The sequence below is a fragment of the Haliaeetus leucocephalus genome, unplaced genomic scaffold (genome assembly GCF_000737465.1).
Source record: "Haliaeetus leucocephalus isolate CR32 unplaced genomic scaffold, Haliaeetus_leucocephalus-4.0 Scaffold678, whole genome shotgun sequence".
In the NCBI taxonomy this organism is placed as follows: Eukaryota; Metazoa; Chordata; class Aves; order Accipitriformes; family Accipitridae; genus Haliaeetus; species Haliaeetus leucocephalus.
The window spans coordinates 5,006,748-5,025,939 of record NW_010973114.1 but is presented as its reverse complement, the minus strand read 5'-3'; the positions used below and the strand labels follow the sequence as shown (position 1 = coordinate 5,025,939).

The window sequence follows — 19,192 nt, the reverse complement described above, 5'->3', positions numbered from 1 at the left end:
CACATCTTCTTTCTTTCTTTCTTTGCAAGCACAAAAGCTGGAAATCTGCATTTCTAGTCAACCGCCACCCAAAACTCTCCAGCAAGTAGTTGAGGACATGGGCTCCCCTTTAATTAAAAAGCAGCCAAGCTCATAATAGACATAACTTTTACTTAGTTCTACGTGACTTTTCTCACTGGGACTAGAGCCACCGGTCCTGGGCTGCACCTACCTTGGAGAGGCTGCAGACGTTGTTCTCTCTCCTGGTTGAGCTTCCTCCATCTTCTGCAAGGGCAACTGTAGAGCAGAGGTTGGAGAAGAGTTAAGCAGGGATTTAGGGACTCCATTTGCCTACTGAAGAGGCAGCTGGAGGAGTATCTGGCGTTCATGCACTTTTGAAAGCACTAGATGTTTTTATTCAGGATCCTGCTATGTTTGCTGGGAGCATCACCAGGAGTGGTAGGGGTTGACCGAGCTGGCAGTGACCCCTTGAGTGGGGGGTCTTGTTTGGCCATGCAGTGGACACCCTGGCATGACACAGTGAATGCAGCAAACAGGAGCGATCTCTGGCCCCAGGGAATGAAAACATACAGCTGGGTCATGGCTACAGTGCCTGGAGCTGGTTTTGCAGATGCTGGGTGAAACATCATCCTTGATTTGATACAGATAAAACTATCAGAGATGGCCACTCACCTGTATTTAAAAGATGTTGCCTGCGATAACTGGTGTTTAAGGGTCTTTGCTCCACAACAGGACTAAGACAACCTTTCCCAGGCAGTGGGAAGTGCCCCACTCTTGCTTTTGCAGACAGAAAGGAGATACTCTGTTTTATTTCTATAGTCACACGGTAGGGAAAACGGGCAACAAAAATTTCCCATATGAACTAATAGGTTATACATACATTCACTCCCAAATACTCTCCCTTTAGCAAAAAACAAGACATCTGCTTTTGAACCACACACTCAGCAATTATTCCTTATGAGCCTAAAGAGGAACTGAGTGAGTCACAGCTCCATTGTGGAGTCCGTTTTGCTCTATTTTGCAAGTATTTGCTCTTGAGCAATACTGTTACTTTTGTCGCGCCTGCAGACCGGCTCCTTTGTGGAAGGCGTCTTATTGCTTGCAAAGAGATAGCTGCTAAACTGGGACATACAAAAGACCTCGATAAGCGAGCACACGCCTATGGAGAGTGGTCCAGGCTCTGCGCTTGCAACTCACGTGCTGCATCCCGGCACGAAGAACCAACAAGCAAAACTCCTGAGAGCTGCTGCTGTCCCTCCAGAGTTCTTCTTCCAGCTCTAAGCTTTTAGTTAGGTGGGTTAAACACTGTTGTCTCCGCAGCCATCGTTGCCATCAGCCTCTGTTTGGGCAGTGGAAAAGGAGAAGAGGCTGAGTCCACTCGAGTTGGATCTAATTGTCAATTGATGTCATGAGCCCGTAATATGTTCTAGATGCACATCCCAAGATGTCAGACACTGGTTTAGGCACCAAAACACTTGGCGAAGTAACTGCTCCATGAAACCACAGGCTACCGCTCTGCACATAATGGGTGTTTTGGCACCATGTTCTTGACTCTGAGCTTTCAGGAGGATGAGCTGAAGCCATGACTCATGGCTGGATCGGCTCTTGGCTCCATGGGAAAGGCTGCGTCTTGGATGCTGTGCCTTCACCCCGTGATGCCATATTCTCCCTTCACACGTGGCCATACCCTTCCAAGGCCCGAAAAATAGCAGCTCCCCTTTCCTTCCCAGCTACGTTCAGACCTTCAAAGTGCTCCAATCCAAAATATGAACCACAGGGAGCTGGGGAAGGACCTGCCCAGGACCCCACTGCTGCCATCACGGACCCTTTGGCAGGTTTGGCCCAGGTCCACTGTGCATCGGCACGTCCCTTGTCAGTGGCAAATTGCTTTAAGGAATAAAAAAAAAAAAAATCCCCCAGTTTGTGCTAAGAATAGAGAGAACCTGCTCCTAACGCCACATTAAAACGCTTAGCTTAGTGTCATAACAGGTTTTTCAAACATTTCTGGCTCCAGTAAAATATTTTAATAACACCGATAATATTTGTCATGTGGTTAGGGATGTTTGGGCTGGAACAAGCCGTAACTCCAGCTGGCAGAAACCCCAGGAGCCAAATAACTCCTCTCTCTCAATTGCGAGCTGACATCCCTCGCTCGCACGCTCCCCGGACTGTCCCCAGTGATGGGAATGGGAAGCAGCGCTAAGCCCTTTGGGAAAAGCTTTTTTAATGGTCTAAATGACTTAGGCACATAATGCCACATAAAGCCAAGGAGGCTTAAAGCCAGATGTTTTAAAGCAATTACAGCACGTACAGATGCAAGCATGTTCCCGTGAGGGTTTGAACCAAGCCCTGGGGAATTACCTGGCAGGCAAAGGTGCGATAGCTCCTGGGGCATCACCCGGAGCAGGCACCGACAGGGATGGAGAAGAGGTGCCGGGTCCAAAGAAGCCGTTGTGGCCAAGGGATGCCACCACCCCACTCACCGAGAGCGGGTGCTCCTGCTCTAGGGGCTGCAGTGATTTCCTAGACCTCTAGCAGTACCTTGCCAAAAAGCCTTCTATTAATCAATTCCTTTATTAAGACAACTATTTCAACTCCCTAGGAGATGTCACTCAAATAGTAGCGGTGCTTGTTGGAACGTGCGGCTTGCCAGTGGGAAGCAGGGGTTTAGGTAAACAGGATATTCCCTGCAGAGAGCACTTGCATCTACATCCCCCAGAAAGCAGGAAAGAGGCGGATTCCTGGAGCAGAGTGTTTTCCACTCACTGATACAAATAGGTGGACAGAGCCCCAGGCTATTCTTTTCCTGTTATGTGAGCAAAGCTTTAGGTGGGTTTCTTTTTTTTTTTTTTTCCTTTTTCCATTTCTCTCAGACATTCCAGATTTATTTCATTGATTTAGTCGAACATCTGAATGTGCCACACCTATTTATTGGGGTTTTCACCCTGGCTTCAGGATGTGTGATGTTTATATGTCTGTGCTCGTGCACGTGCATCAGCCCAGGATGATTTTTGCGCTGCTTGAAAAGTGCTCACTGGTTAGAAAGGACTCCCAGCAAAGACATAGCTCCATGTGGGGGAGGAAATAACACCAAATAGAAAACTGTCAGCTGAAATCCCAGGTCACATAAACAACTATGCTTACGTCCCCCTTTTTTCTATACCATTAGTTAGGGATTCACTCACAGGGCATAAGCAGCATCAGGTAGCTATGAACAAATTCATTCACTTGCCTTCTTCACCTGTATTTCTAATTTGTAATTTCTAACCGCTGAGCCTAACACAGAAAGCTTGACACAAGCACAGAGCATCACCCAGGCTCCTGCTAGCACCATCCCACCCGCCCCATCGCCAGCTCTCGGGGGCAATCGAGGCTGGTGATGCCACTTCTGAACCTCATGGAGTTGCAGGAGATAAGCCAAGGGGAGAGGTCAGGTCTACGATCAGGTCTCCTGCAAGGTTCTGCGGTGTCTTAACCGGATCACACTACTCAGGAGACCGTGCACGGTGTAATTAAGCCATAAGGCAATCAGGAGACTGTGCTTATTAGGAGATGATGACACTTCCAGGATTGTAGCAGTTGTAGGTCTGCCCAGGAGGACCCAAATCCCTCGGGAAGGAGATTAGCAGCTGATAAACAGGCCGGCTGTGATTTACCTTTTTGCATGGTAACTGAGCCAGGAGGGAATGGAGACGTGAATTTGGGGGACTGAGGGCAGAAAGATGCGACGCTTGCTATCCCATTTAGCCATGTGTGTGATGCTTTTGAAACATCTCCTGGAGCAGCACACAGCGAACCTGAGTTAAAACACTGACTTTTTTTTTTTTTTTTTTTGCTATAAAAGCAGGAACATTCCAGGATGCATTATAGGACCTTAATAAGCACATACCCTACAATGTCTATGAAGGGAATTAATTCAGCGGGAAGGGGAGGGATGGGGAGTTGAGTACTGGGAATTAGAGCCTCGGCTGGTGTAAAATTGGCCTTGGTGGAGCTGTGCTGATTTATCACAGCTGAAAATCTGAGCTGAGGCGGGAAGCAGCACCCAGCAGAGAGGCATGGAAAAACTTCTCTGCTAAAGGGTGGTGTGGCTTTGAAGCAAGGGCTCAGGGTGGCATCTCCCTCCCCAGGGGTTTTCAGGGCTCAGCTAGACAACAGGAACCAGCAAAATCCCATTTCGAGGAGCAGACTGGAAAGGAGATCCCCCAGATGTCCCTCCCCAGCTGCGTTGGTGTGATCCATGATTACACATGTGTGGTTCGCTCTTGAAGGACACAACACAGTGTAACTTCTTCCCCGTTAGCGTGTCCCCAGCCATCCCACAGCACCAACCCAACGTGGTGGCACAACCCTGATACACATTACCGAAAATGGTCTGTCAACACATATAGACCAGTAACCCAGCCTGGGTCTCCCTTTTGTCAGACCCAGCTGTGTAAACTGTCCCCTTGTCAAGGCAGAGACCCCCCCCCGGTCCTTCAGCAAGACCACTGACCCTTGAACCTGCTGCCACACAAATTATTATCAATAACAAACCCAACGACAAGCTGACGGATGGTGCAAAGTGCACTGAGGGGCTTTCAACCCCCATCCAGCGGTGCAAGGAGCGGGGCTGGGGTCCTGCGGACTCGGCACTGAAACAGCCCGGTACAGCCAGGGTTTGCGGGCACTCGACATCTCCAGCTGGGGAATAGCTTCAGAAAAGCTCGTGGCTCAGCGGACCTGCTCCATCTCTGCTGACCGCCACGCAGCAGCACTCCCCACCTTCTGGGCTGAGGTTTTTTGGAAGGCACAGTTCCCCAGCCAGCGCCCGAGGCTGCAATATTGAAAGGAATCTGAAGCAGCATTGAATTTCACCGGGATCTGAGCCCTGGCCCCCTCAGGTCCCTTTCCAAACCCCCAGCCAGCAGAAGCAAACACAGCCCTGGGAGAGCAGCATCGCTTTATCATCAGCAACACCTCTTATAGATTGGTGCTGGCCCTCCAGCTCCACGCACCTCAAAATACTCTGCTCCCAGGGCAGCCAGGTCCAGCAGGACACCCTTCCACCATGGGTCCACGTACCCATGGACCTGCTGCTGCTAATTACCCTTGATATTAGCGCTGTCAAGAGCTCATAAGCCTGTAATTAGAAGCAAAAAGAGGAGATGGATAGGTGGCGGGGGGAAGACTGGAAAGCCTGAGATGCTGCAGGTCAGCAGGCAGGCTGGAGAACATGTGCAACAAGAGACCTCCGTGGGCATCGTTAATCTGGATCCTTTAATTGGGAGTTTGGAAGAAGCCTCTTCCATCTGTCTTCAAAGAGGGAGGGCCAGAGCTGCCCCGAGGAGGCTGGAGCAGGACGACTACCGGCCCCTGCGAGGCTGGCATCAGCTCTCTTGCAATGATTTCCATCTTCCCTCGCTGCGAGCAGCCTCCTGGATGCGGAACACACATCACAACATGTCCCTGGCCCCTTCCCTCTCCTGTGCTTGCTCAGCCCAGCAGCCCCAGGGGAGGATGAATTTCTATTACTGCTTTCAAGTCGTGCTGGTGGTTATTGCTTACCGCTATATCAGCCATCAAAGTTCCCATGAAAACAGTGAATAGGACACAAATTGCAAATTAGGCTTTAATTAGAAGCTGGCACCTGCTTTCTGACCAAGTAATACAATGAAGATGTCTCTATGTTGCTATGGCAGTCCAGAAACATAGATTTCTGTTTCAGGACCCTTTGAAGACAAATTTACTCAGCACTATAAACTTGTATGCCAAAGTGATTAACACTTTAATGCTAATATCAAGCTGGACCAGTTACACACATTTTATTCATTAGAAGGCATCATTTTTCAACTGTGTCTTATCAGTATGTAAATGAGATTTTGACTCAGTCGTCGTCTGCTCCCAAAAGCGCAGCCAAAGTGAATTCAATTAATGCGATTTACATCCCAATGTGACACGCGAGGCTGTGCGGGGCTTGATAAGGCAGCCAGATGGGAGCTGGGCTCCCGGCACAGCGGTGCCATCGCCTTCCGCCTCCTCATCTTTGCTGGGCACCCCCCAAAACAAAGACCCCTGGCCAACCCCAACCCAAACCTGATGCTCCTACCAGCACGAGACATCCCGCCTCCTGCCACCTCCCTGCTGCTGGAGACATTGAAACGGCATCGAAGCCACCGGTGCCGGCCCAGGATCTCATCAGGATAATTGAGGACAAGCTCCAGTCTTTCTTCTCAGCTCAGGCAAGCCCTGCAGATGTGCAAAACAGCTGGTTAAGCGGCTTCCACTGCAAGGACAGACCCTCAGGAGATCCTGGCTTCCCCCTTAAAAATCCCTCTAGCTTTTCCCTGATTTGGGCCCAAATCCTGATCCTGCTTATGCCAGGGCCAGACTGGAAGAAGCCTGCTGCTTTCAGTGCCAGCACTACACCAGGCACCAGCCACAGATTTCGGTGTAAACACCGATGTAGGATTGATGTACACAGGCTTGGGCACTGCTCAGCTGGGCTAAGGGGAAGAAGGACACTTATTGTCCCCCCCTCATACTGTACAGCATGTCTGCACATGGTCATTTTAGCCAGAAACCTGAGTTTCGTCTCATAGCTCAGGATTTTTCTACGGGCCCCACAGCTCTTGACACCTATTTGGCCAGAGCTGGCTCAGAAGCAGTGAAAGCACAGGCAGGCAATCTCCTCCTGGGAATGGCCTCGTGGACATTTTGCCATTGCCTGGTCAAAACAGGATGTGGTTGGGTCTAAGAGTCATCCCCAAACCCCTAAAAACAAGGGTCAGTGCCTGTTCTTAACACAAAATGCATTAATTTGCCCCAAAGTGACACTGATATATATGGTATATGCAGGAACACGTCCTGAAGAGCCTGGAAGGAAAAAAAAAAAACAAAAACAGAGCCTTTTCCTTAAATGACTGAGCTTCATCTGAAAATTAAATAGGTGTTTGTGCCCCCGCTCGTGCCAGGACGCTGCCCAGATGTTGCATGGAGGCACCTCCTTGGCTGAAGGTTTGGAGGACTGGGTGCGAGGCTGAAAGCCATCACCGCGTTACTCACCAGGCCAATTTGTGCAAAGTGTAATAAATTTTCTTCTGAAGGAACGAGCCCTTGCTAACATTCCCGAAGCAGGCAGTATTTATTGCTTTGTTTATGTAATGCTGCTTTTATCCAGGTAAATCACTGATGTCTCTCCCAACCCCAAAGGTTGCCCAGACCCTGATCCGCGCTTTGCCCACCCAGCGTGGATGCTCATGTTTGAGCATAGGGTGAGGTCTGCAATGTAAATGCAACACGTGGCTCTGAACGGGTACCCATCTTGAGCCGGCAACTCCGGTGCGGCTGGGAAACACAGCGGTCGAGCAAAGTCCACACATCCGTGACAGCTAATTAATCCGGGGAATGTACAGCCCTGCTGTCGGGGGAAATGCAATGCCTGACTGCATGGGAAGAGCCACGAGACCAAAGCGGTGCTTACCTGATGCTGTAACCAAGAGCCGTTCACCCCCTATTTGCAGTTCTGCAGGGAGCTGAATTTGTCCCCAGCTCACCCTGCCCGCTGCACCCTCCACCCCCTCAAGGACACCCTCCCTGCCTCGCCTCTCTCGCTTCCAAAAAGCCACTTATTTTTTGTGATTGCATAGCTCATTTTCATGATTGCATAGCGCAAGGTAGGAAAGCTTTTCCAGGCACCTCCCTGTCCTACCTGCTCCCCTTCAGCTCCCACCCAAGCACGGTTGCTCATCCCCTGCATCCCAAATACTCCCTGCCCCATTTCCACCTCCCACGTCCCTTTAGCCCCATGCCCACCACCACCCCAATCCCACCGGCTCCCCCGCAGCAATTGCCCAACAGCAGAGATCCACCCCAGCTCAATTGGATTTCCAGGCTTGGATTTTGTTGGGCAGACCCATTGCGCTGAGTTCCCAGGCGGGGAGCTCCCATCAATTCTTTGCGTGCCGCTCTGCAGCCAGCCAGCTGTTTGTTATCTCACCTGTGAGCAAGGTTAACATTTTTCCACAAATAAAACTTTCCACAATAATTATTCACCTTAACAGAGTGATTGCAGAGGGAAGCAAAGAGGAAAAGACATTTCTAGAGAGGCGAATTCTGCCTGGGAGCTGGAGCGGTCTCCATGACCCCAAACACAAAGTCAATTGTTGCTCAAAATCTTCCTTTGTAGGCTTCAAAGGACACGCAATAAGCAAGCTCAAATTATTGCCGGGCTTTAATGAAGTTGCATTCAGCCTGAGCAGAATTGCCTGCTTATTCATGCAAATTCACTGTAACCAGCTTATGCACATTATCCAGCATGGGGACCTGTGGGAGATCCTGGTTGCCTGGGGGAGATTAGGAGAAGAAACTCAGGACCTTGTATCAGCGCGAGCAGCTAAGGTGCTTCCAAATATCCTGATTAATTCCCAGATTGGCCCCGCATTAAGACAATATAATAGGCCCTTATTGTCTGAGTGCATATGACTGTTAATGACGGGCAAAGTCCCCGAGCGCTTGGGACAGCTTCCAGCTGAGCAGCCCTACACGTCCAACCGGGGAAAAACAGCACCGCATTGATCAGCTAGTTGCCGGGCCTTAATCAATACTTGCTTTGACTACGTGGAAATGCTCATTTATCTGTTGCGTGCAGATAATAATGAGATTGTCGAGGTGGCCGGCTGAAATAAATGCCGGAGGATGCTAACAACCCCCGTGGTGCCAGCATCAGCGGGAATTCTCATTTCTCATTCCCGCACAGTTGCAAATTCTAGATACAAAACCTCAGTGGCTTGTGCTGTCTGAGGAAGGCATCCACAAGCCACTGCTCACCCAAGCACACAGGGGCAGGACCGTGTTTTGTACAAACAGGGTCCCAGGGTTTGCTTTAGAGAAATTCGGGCACCTGGCACCGATGACCCTCACCCACGTACCCTCCCCAAGCAGAGCTGCAGCTCTGCCTTTGGGAGGAAACCTGCATGAATCCCACCAACCTCATACCAGTGAGTCCAGAGCCCTCCCTGCAGTCATCCAGGTGGGACCAACCTCATCCAAGGTGGATTTCTGCCCCAACGTTGGCCACCAAGGCCATGCCTGCCTTGGAGGAAACGGATGCTGGCAGGACACAGCTCACCTTGTCCTAAGACAGAGGTGCAAAATGGGTCGGTGAACCCATCCAGGGTTCATCTTTTCATCAATGGGATGAGCCAAACATGGACATATATATGCAGGTACCCAGGGGGGGCTTCTCCTCTGGTGGTTGGTGGCCGTAAGTCCAGAGACTCCTGCAAGAGCAAAGGGAGTTACTCCAGCTGCAAGGGCCACAGTTTAGTGTCAGTTTTCAGTTACTGTAGGGTAAATCCAGAGCGACCCAAGAGCACACCATCACTTGCGTGTGTTTGCAGTCCTGCAAGCGATGGAAGAGTTTGGTCCTGCTGATGAAGCCCTGTAGGAAGAAGCAGCTGGAGGAGCTGCCCTGGACTCAGGGGGTGGAGGAAAGAGCGAACAACATTGGGCTGGGAACCCCATGAATCTCATTAAACTTTACATCAGGTACAAAAAAAAGCCAACAAAAAAAGGAGATCTAAGTGCATCTAGCTCAAGGCTGGGGTTTGACGAACGGGAAGAGACAGGGCAAAGGAAACCGTGGGGCCCAGCACAAAGGGCAACGGCCAGCACAGACCATTCGCTCCCCAGTTAGACCCATCCCACCACCAATTTTTTATAGCAGATAGCGCCCATCTCCAAGTGGTGCCAGGGTGTTGCCAGGGTGTGTGGTGAGCCCGTTCACCAGGGAAAAGCCACATTCCTACAAAATAGATGAGCAACACTTGCTCTTGTGTGGCAGGAGAAGAGGTAGCCCAAGGGATTATTTTGTAGCTTCAGGAAAGAGGGCTACCTTTGGAAACGCGTTATTTTTCCATTTGTTATTTTCCTATTTAACGAGGCTGTTGCAGGAACACAAATATCAACTTCCTTTTTCTTATCAGCTGGGGGAAAAAAAAAAAATAACAGGTTGGTGACCCTGGTTAACTCCTTCCCGCAGCCGTCAGCGGCAGGGTGCTTCATGCACGTTAGCTGCATCCCCTTGAGGTCAGTGGGTTACGGCTTTTCCCAAGGCTATCTGTTTCAAACCCCCAAAACCTCCCACTGCCACAAAACAACAGCTGAAGGGGAAAATGGGGCTTGTTTTTTAACTGAGCCTATTAAAAACCATTGGGTGCCATGAAAGTAAGAGCCATGTATTTCCAGGAGCGGCTTTGTCACCCTAATAACTCAAAACTGGCTCAAGATTGAAGAGGCTAACATCTTCCTGCAGGTGGTCTCATAACCAGCACGGAGAGCAGGATGGGCAAGGAAAAGTCTTGTTAGTGCTTTGTAAGAGAAAGCTAGACAAATGTTATTAATCACCTGAGTCTTCCTACCAGTTTTCTCCTAGCATGTAGTTCCACCCAAAATCCGTTCCCTTCCACTAGATACCTTCAAACACTCTGAAAACTGTAGGGCTGGGGTGTTGACTATCTAAAGACATGAAGGACTAAGGGGGAAGGAGATATTTAGTAGAGGCCGGACAGAAGATGGGTAGGATGGCCAGGGCTCAGACCAAGACCTTACTCCACTATAAGCCCTGGTCCAGGCTGTCCAGGGCGAGGTGGGATCACCATCATTGGTGGTTTATGGTTTTCAAAACCCTAAAATACTCCATCCCCACCACATTCACCTTCCACCCACAGAAACGCTTCAGTCACACACTTTGTATCTCTCCCACCCGGCCAGAACCACCAGCCAAGCAAAACGCTGCCACGACCCAGGCAAGTCCCACAAGGAATTTCTTGCAGCTGGGGCCAAACTCCAGCTAATCTAACAGAAAGACCTGGCTGAAAAACATACACATGTGGGTGTAACCCTAGAAAGCCAGAGTTAATTAAGCCTCTCACTGGCAAAAGCTTTTAATTGCATAGCAGCAGCCTGGCCGGAGGCTGGGTGATTTGTGCATCGCTGCAGAGAGGCTTTTCGTGCTCATGCTGCCGCAACACGCAAGCCCGTCCTCCACGCTGGAGAGACCAAAGCAGCAGAGGAGGCAGTTGCTGCATGGAGGTAGACCTAGAGCCAAGGGTCTGGCCCCTCTCCCCATCCAAACCTGCATCTCCAGTCCCCGGTTGAGGTGAAACCCTGACTTCTCCTACTGGTCTTGAGCAACTTCCCTCCGGCCCCACACATTGCTCCGAGGAGGGGGAAGAGACCTTCTCTGCCCCTTTTCATCCCAAAATACTGCTCTGGGGAGCACTCCTGCATGATTGGCATCAAGTGCCTTGCTCTTCCCTCCTCGGGTGTTTAGGACTGGACCCACAGAAAGGTTTAAGTCCACCCAGGATGGAAGTGCTGGGTGAGACCAAAGGTCCACGTGGGTGCAGACCGAATCTCTGCCAGTGCCCAAAAACTCAACCTCAAAGAAAGAGCGTGGTAGCAGTATTCCTGCTGGTGCCATAAATCACTGCCCCACATTCTGCTGTGCCTAAATTCCCCATCTGCCCCCACCCCAGAGCCAGGAGCTGCTCTCGCTCCACTCCCCGACCAGGATGTCCCATCTACAAGTTTGCACAAGCGAGATGCACTGAACCCTAACACTCTTATGCTAAAAGGAAACACACAGTCCGTGCCCCTTTGCCCTCTCATTTTCAAGGGACAGCTTGAAAATTAAGCCACGTTAACCCTTAGCCATGTCTGGCTGCCGTGACCTCCCCGGCTCATTCCCACCATCCCTTCCTAATTGCCTCCCGGTGCCTGGACTTGTTCAGCTCAGCCCTCACGGTGGCTTATGGCTGTGATTTTCTGCGGCTCTTTCAAATTCCGGCATAGCTGCAAGGCTGGTCCCTACCCAGGGAGAGGAAAGGGGAGCAGCTCCCCGAGCTGCAGCCGACAAACACAACCTTAGGGTGGCATAACGAGGGTTATTAAGAAGTGAGATGCTGGGGCTCATCAGCTGCGAACAGGGAAAGGAAGCTGCTCTAGTGATGGAATTGAGGGACAAGCAAGATGCTGCTGGGTCAGCCGAAAAGCCGAGGCTCTTGGAGCCACCGGTGACCCTGTGCCAAAAGCCCTGCACCTTGGCTGCCAAGTCCTCCGTCCCCGAGACCGCACCGCTCCTGAAACACGGACAGCAGAGCAAACTCTGCTTTGCAGAGCCCATGCAGAGAAAGAGCAGGATTTGGCTCATCTGAGTGCTCTCCTCCCTGCAAGGAGGAATGGGAGAGACAGAGAGATGGGGACGCACCTCCAGGAGACTGGGAGCACCAGCACCAGCTCTCTGGGTACCAGTAAGGTCATCCCAGGACCCCACTTCCCAGCCAGGTGATGCGCACGGCGATCCCAACGCGCTCAGCCAAAACAAGCCACCAGCACCCCGTCCTCACATCTTTTGCCACGCGGTTTCGGGTCCCTTCCCCCAGCCCTGACGCTACAGGATGAAATTCAGTCCGCGCCTGCCTCCGAGCTCCGGGAAGATTTCCAAATGGCACGACAGCGTCACGCTGGGGGCCAGCTCCAACGTGCAGCTGCCTCTCACCCGAGATGCCGCTCGCCGCCCAGCTCCTCCAGGATAATGATAACGGCCTCCATCCCCCAAAACAAATGCGATCGCATCCGATGCCTGCTGCGCTCTCCTCCCCCTAATAACTGGTGCTGCGGCCAGTGGGGACGGTGGTGCTCCGCTGGGGGTGTCACCGCTTCCCTGCAGCACCCTGGGTTACATCACGCATGGGCCAAAATGGGGCAACGTAAAGTTTGGCATCAGCCTGTAATATTAAAGCCTTCCCAGGGTCACCATCGATTTGTGCATTGGCAAAACAGGGAGATGGTGGGAGCAAAGGTCTTTCTGCTCTGGTTTCTGCAAATAAGCAGAAATAACAACATTTATGGATGACACCAAACAGGAGAGGAACATGGTTTTGCCTATGGGCCGACTCTGCCTGCTAAGAAACCCGTTGCTGCACGGCAATCCGCCTTTTCCATCTTTTGGGGATTTTATTGTAGGCAAGATCCAATGGGAAATTGGGCTGGGCAGTTAGGGGCTGGGACACCGCCCTGGCCCATCTGCCCAGCCCGAGGACAGATGCTGCCCAGGTCCCTTTGCAGAGGTTAGTTTTGAGCATCCCTAAGGCAGGCAGCACCGTCATCCCTCATCTTCCTTGGCCTCACTGATCCTCCCCTCCTGCCCATCTCCCCAGGCACCCACCTCCAGCCCCAGCACACCACACATTCAGATCTCCATTCCTCTGCAAATCCCACAAAGATTTTGCATCCTGAAGGGACAAAATACCTCTATTTTAGAAAAAAAAAAATATTAAAAACTCACTGCTTACGTGACAGGCCAGAACACACCAAGCGCAGAGCTCCAGCCCTTTCTCCAGCATCGTTCCCTTCCAGTGGCAGCAGCTGGACCTGATGCTCCACTGAGGCTCCACCACAGCTTAAAGCTAAGGCAACTCAATGCCCCTCTGCACGTGAAAAACCAAAAAACACGAGCCGGCACAGGGCCCAGCACGGTGAGAAAGGCAACACTGAGCCCTGCAAACACCAAACGTGCAGCTGGTTGCTGCTGCGGGGCTCAGGCTCCCATCAGCTCCTCTGCCCTGGGTAGCAGCCCAGCAGCACCATCCCAATCCAACAGAAACCTGCTGCTCTAGATAAATAAGCCAGCTCAGGTCCAGCACTAAATAAATAAGCCAGCTCAGGTCCAGCAGACAGCATCCTTGGGGATGGTGAACCAGCCGCGGTCCCACCAACCCACCGCGCACGGTGGAGGACTTGGAGGTTTGCTCCTGTCTAGAACGCCTGTTGCAAGGAGGTTGTTCTGGCTTTTTTTTGGTTTAGGGTTGTTTTGGGGTTTTTTTTCCTTATTTCCTTCTGTGCTTTCCATTCAAAAATAAAAGCAACAGCAGATCTTTTTAGGAGCGGAGAACAAAAGAGCTGTAAAATTAGGCAACTGCATCTGAAAAGCCGCTGTCTGTGTTGTCTGGGCATTCAGCAGTGCCCCTGCTTCCCTTTTGAAGTGTTCTTGTAAAACCCCATTATTCTTCACTCAAACACACAAAACAACTGCTGTTGGGCCCCTGTTGAAGGAATAATATCTTTGCTTCCATGCCAGCACTTTGCCACTAATGCTTTATTGCTTTTAAAGCACTTCACAGCCTCCCTTTCCCTGTGTCCCTCCCCTTTTCACGTACCAAGACATTTTGCAACTTCCAGAGGTGGGCACGTGGGCTTCGGCAAACCTGCCGTCCGGCCCTCGATCATCCCTGGACAGCAGGCTGGGGCTTGGCGTGAAGCAAGACTGCTCAGCCCATCACAAGAGCAAGGCTTTAATAGATTAAAGACCAAAAGGTAGCTCCTGGGGAAATCATTCTTCTGATTTCTGTCACCTCCTGGGTTGAATTCAGCTCTCTCCTGCTCTAAGCACCCGGCAGTAACGGAGCAAGCCCCAGCCTCGCTCTCCCCATCGCTCTGGAGGTGGCAGGCTGGCTCCATCCTGCATTTATTTCCCATCTATTTTCTGAGGTTTTCCAAAGGCAAGGAAATCTCTTTTTCTCCAAGGGAAAGACTGGGAGAAGATTACCCAGGGAAATCTTGTGGCAGTTGCAGCCAGGGACCTAGAGCAGGACAGGGCAGGATGCCCACCCTCAGCAACACCCAACCCAGCATCACCCATCCAACCGAAAAGTCACCAGGGTTTCCCTTCTAAAGGCAAAATAAAACGCAAATATTCCTTAATCGAGCAATAGCATTAACTGAAAAGACCATTGGCATGGGATAATGCTATACCTGATTCCTCCTAAAGGTGTGGAGGAGCAAGGTATTTATTTCCACAAGCAGAAGAAATAAATCCTCCAAACGCTTCTATCACTGTGACATAATTGACATTATACTCTGCAACCAGTGGAGATGTAATCATGTCACTTGGTGGATAGCAGTGTATGAGGGTGCCAGTTGCGTTATTGACCCACCGAGTCAGGGCTGCTCCCGAGCATCACTTGCCTGGGCAAAGGAGGGACGGGAACGTCTTACCCACCCAAGCACATTTTGAAGATGCATGAGGGGCTTTCAAGCCTGTTTCTTTTCACGGCAGCAGCCCTGCCAGCCGGGCCCCATCTATTTTATCACCCTGTTAAAACGTGTCATTTCTGAAAGGACATGTGGCAGGCACAGAAATTGCAAATGAGGTTGTTGCCACCTGCTCCCGCACAATGCAAATCATATTAATGCAGGACAAGGGGGCACCTCCACCGCAGCCGGCTGCTGCCCGCCTGCTGGCCACACTGCCGGGAGCCCATCGGCTGAACCGGCGCAGCACCAGTGCTCCCACCAGGCCACGGTGGCTGGGGGAAGAGCGTTGCACTCAGGCATGTTGGGTCCTGCTGGGATCATCCCGCAGGTGGTCTTCCCATGGGATGCAAAATGACTGTTTCCTTGCCTGGGCAATAAAAACTCATTAGAAATTTAAAAAACAACCAACCAAACAAGATATTTATACATCAATGATATTGCTCTTGTCGATGTCGGAGCAGCTGGCGTTGCCATCGCAGGGCTGGCTCCTCCAGGCATCGAGCGGCACGGTCAAGCACCCAACTCGTCCTCCGCCGAGCCCTACAATTAAGCAAAGCGTTAGCATATATTTTAAACCCCTCGTACACAACTGCTGCACGGTCAAGGAAATGCGGCAGGGGGCTGGCTATTTCTAGGGAAGGAAAGAAAGTCTCGTGGGTTACGTGGGCACTCTGGCAGACATTGCCTCCAAGCAGGGCTCAGCCTCCCCTCCTGCAAACCATCCATCCCGTAGCGCGTGGGACCGCTGCTCACATTTTTTAGGCTGGCCAAAGTCCATCACCCACTTCTCTCATCCACCTCGTCAAAGAGGAGAAAGAGCTAACGGCGACCTGTGTCCCTGGGACTGTGCCGGTCACGTGCGGGGCAGAAAAATGCAAAGCACAGTAATTATCTGTTGCAGAGCCCTGTTAATGATTAAGTTTGGGAGACGCTAACAATCAAGCCTATTGAAAAGACTACAAGGGTTTCAAAGTGTTTCCTCTGAACCATGTGACGGCAAATTGTTCGGAGTAGACGGCTCTTAATTCAAATGCTCGTTGTCATGGGGATGGGATAACACCCCTCCTATTCAAGGATGCCACACAAGAAGCCTACTATTTGCTACAATAGGCTTTTTAGTTCAAGCTACACTTTATAAATAGCCAAAAAAAAAAAAAACCCTAGAGATTAATATCGGTGCTGACCTTTCCTAGCACAACAGAGCTGAAAGGCCAGTGGGTACCAGGGCCGGAGGAAGAGCTGCGAGCGCGTGGATGGACGGACAGACGCGGGAAGCGGGTTGCTGCGGCCCGTGCTCTCGCGGTGTCGGTGGGGCTCAGCCACGTGCCCACGGGTGGGGAAGTTTCTTTTTAATCCCAAAATGTCGCCGACAAGGTCGCCTTCTCCTCGCGCCGGAGCTGAAAAGCAGCCTGAACGCAGCCAGGCACCGGCTCCCGCAAACCTCGAGGAGGGCAGGAGCCCAGCCCCGGCACCGGCCGGGAAAACGAGCTGTCACCAAGGTCCCTGGATCCGGAGCAACCTCCCGTAAGGGTGTTTGTAGCAGCACAGCCCCTTTCACACATCCGAACGGCATCGGTCCTGCTGATGAAACCTCTGCTCTCGCCAGCGTTCTGGACAGGAGCAGAGCCCTGAAGGTGGAAGGCGGCAGCTCCGCGGTGTAAGAGGAGGACTGGATGTCCCCGGCGTCACCCACCTCGCTGCACCAAAGCAGACACCCACCCCAAACATCTCTCCAGCCTCCCCGCTGGCACATCACTTGCCTCGACCCTCTGTGCAAGCTACGCGGCAGCAGGACCGAGACCCTCCTCTACATCCACCTTCTGCTGATTCCCTTTAATCCCACCTCACCCCATCCCCTGGCCCCACAAACCAGCAGGAGACTCATCGGCTCCTGCTACCACCTACCACGAGCAGAGCCCCGGGAGACCCCAGCAGCATCCGCGGCAGGAGGCGGCACGTGCCGCTGCCCGAAACAAGGGCCACGGAGGTAAAGGTTGGAGGTACCAGCTTATGGCTTGGGGAAGTTTAGGGCTAAGCTGAATGAGAGAGGCCATCGCTGAGGGTAGAAATATGGTCTTCACGTGGAACTGGGGTTACGCCAAAGAAGTTCCAGAGAAAAATCAAAGAAAAACAACAGCCAAGGGCATCTCTCACAGCATCCTGAGCAAGACGGCGCCTGGGCTTGCTGGAGTTGTGTGTGACTCATGTTTCTATCAAGCCACTTGGCAGCCCCAGTCCCTCCACAGAGCCCACCATACCCCTCCTGTCTCACACAGATGACATCTCTGCCATGGGTCACAGCCAGGCACCAACCACAAAGTGCTACCAAACTCCAGGACGGGGCCAAGGAAAACCACCGCCAGTTGACTTCTGAAGGAAAGGCAACGTTCCTCTTCGTTGCTCCCACGCATGGGAGGACAGAGACCCACCTTATTTCCCTTCCCTGAGCCCAAACCAGACTATTGCACCACCTGAAATGGCCACCAGCCTCCCCTTCTAGCCCCTGCCCTCGTCCACACTCCCCCAACCTCCAAGACACTTTTCTCCCCAAAACCCTTACCTGAAAACCACTTATCCTAAAGACACGAAGGAACAGGCTCAGCTTCTCCCAAAGCGAAGCATTATCAGACCATCGCCCATCCCGTTGCATCTCTTCCCCCACACGAACCTTTGGAGGGCTCTCCAATAGCTTACAAAAAGCTGCCGAGCTTTGCTGCTTCACTCAACAACCACGATCACTGGGACAACCGATTGAAGCAGTACACGCGAGCCCCGAGAAGATGCTAAATCTGATTTCTCAGTGTCTGCTAATGACAACCTGCTTCAAACTCCTGGGACCCAGACCGGTGTCCGAACCCAGCTCTTACCAAGGAAAAGAGCAGCACCCACTCGCCCAAATCAAACCTTGCCCTGGGGTGGGATTGCAAAGCTGAAGCCTTGGGGCAGGCTTTGCTCATTTGCTTAGAGCTGCTGAATTTGGGGCTAAAATTAGCTGTGGCATCAGCAGCTGCTGCATGAGCCGTTTGCTCGCCTTCTGCTCACAGGGGCCAGGGAAACATTTGTACTAAATATGAAATCAGGTCCCAGGAGCTGCTAAAACACGCTAGGAATTTCTGGAACAAATCTTGCAGTCTTTAAGAGCTTTGTTCGCATTTGGGGTTGCAAACACAGGACCGACGGTTGTATAGGATTTAATGATGGATCCCTACAAGTGCATGTGTTTAATCAGTAGATCTCCTTGCCTCGGGACACCAAAGTTAGATGGGCTCCACGGGAGACTGGATAAGCTCATGGATGGTTACTAAACACGTGGAAACCACACATGGCTCAGGACATCCCCATGCTGCAGATCGCCAGCAGCCAGGAGAGCATCGCTACAACCCTGCCCAGCCCCTGGGCTCTGCCCCATAGTGGTGGCTGTTGGAGACAGGGCAAGGGGCTTGGAGAGCTTTGGTCCTCACCCTGCCTGAAAAGCCTTTTTTTTTTTTTTTTCCCCCCTCCTTAGGTGAAGCACAAAACCACAAATGCCCCTGCGGCTGGGAGGTGGGCAATGGCACTGGATGGCCACGGTGCCCCCACCCAAGGGTCTCAACCCGCTTAAGGCATCGCTGAAAGCAACCAGGGCTTCACGCTGCTGGAGGCAATGGGCTACGACAGCTTTATTGTTTCCCCTGATGAGGAAGGAGGAGAACCACCACCTTCTCCCGTGGGAGCAGCGCTGAAGGGGGAGAAACGACCTGCTAGACAGATGACTCATTTCCATTGCCAGCTCCTCCTCCAGTGCTAAGTGTCCTCAGAAAAGAACAGGAGACAATCCTTCCCCTTCAGGCTCCCTCTTTACCTGCAAGAGGAGAAAAAAAACCAAAAAACCACAGCGATGCAGCCAAAACCCCATCCCTGCAGCCACAAAGGATGCATGCTGCTCCCCAGATTCAGCAGTGACGGAGCAAAACCTCTCGGAGCATCACCCGCACCCATCAGCATCGCCCTTGGGTGCAGACTGGGACCACATCAGCAGCCACCCACGAATGTGATTTCCCAGCCCAAGGTTTCCCCCGCAGCAGCATCCCAAACCAAGAGGATGGGGGGACAACCCTGCTCATGAGTGGCAGCA

General features: G+C 51.8%; 1 protein-coding gene across 1 annotated transcript in view; it reads right to left on the bottom strand.

Annotated features, from left to right (window-relative positions):
* The window catches only part of PELI2 (pellino E3 ubiquitin protein ligase family member 2), a 163,603-nt gene extending 151,009 nt beyond the window's left edge, over positions 1-12,594 (bottom strand). Inside the window, exon 1 of the mRNA XM_010579867.1 lies at positions 12,542-12,594. Within this exon, the coding sequence (XP_010578169.1) occupies positions 12,542-12,594 (53 nt within the window). The remainder of the gene's footprint in view (positions 1-12,541) is intronic.
* Positions 12,595-19,192: the final 6,598 nt, after the last annotated feature.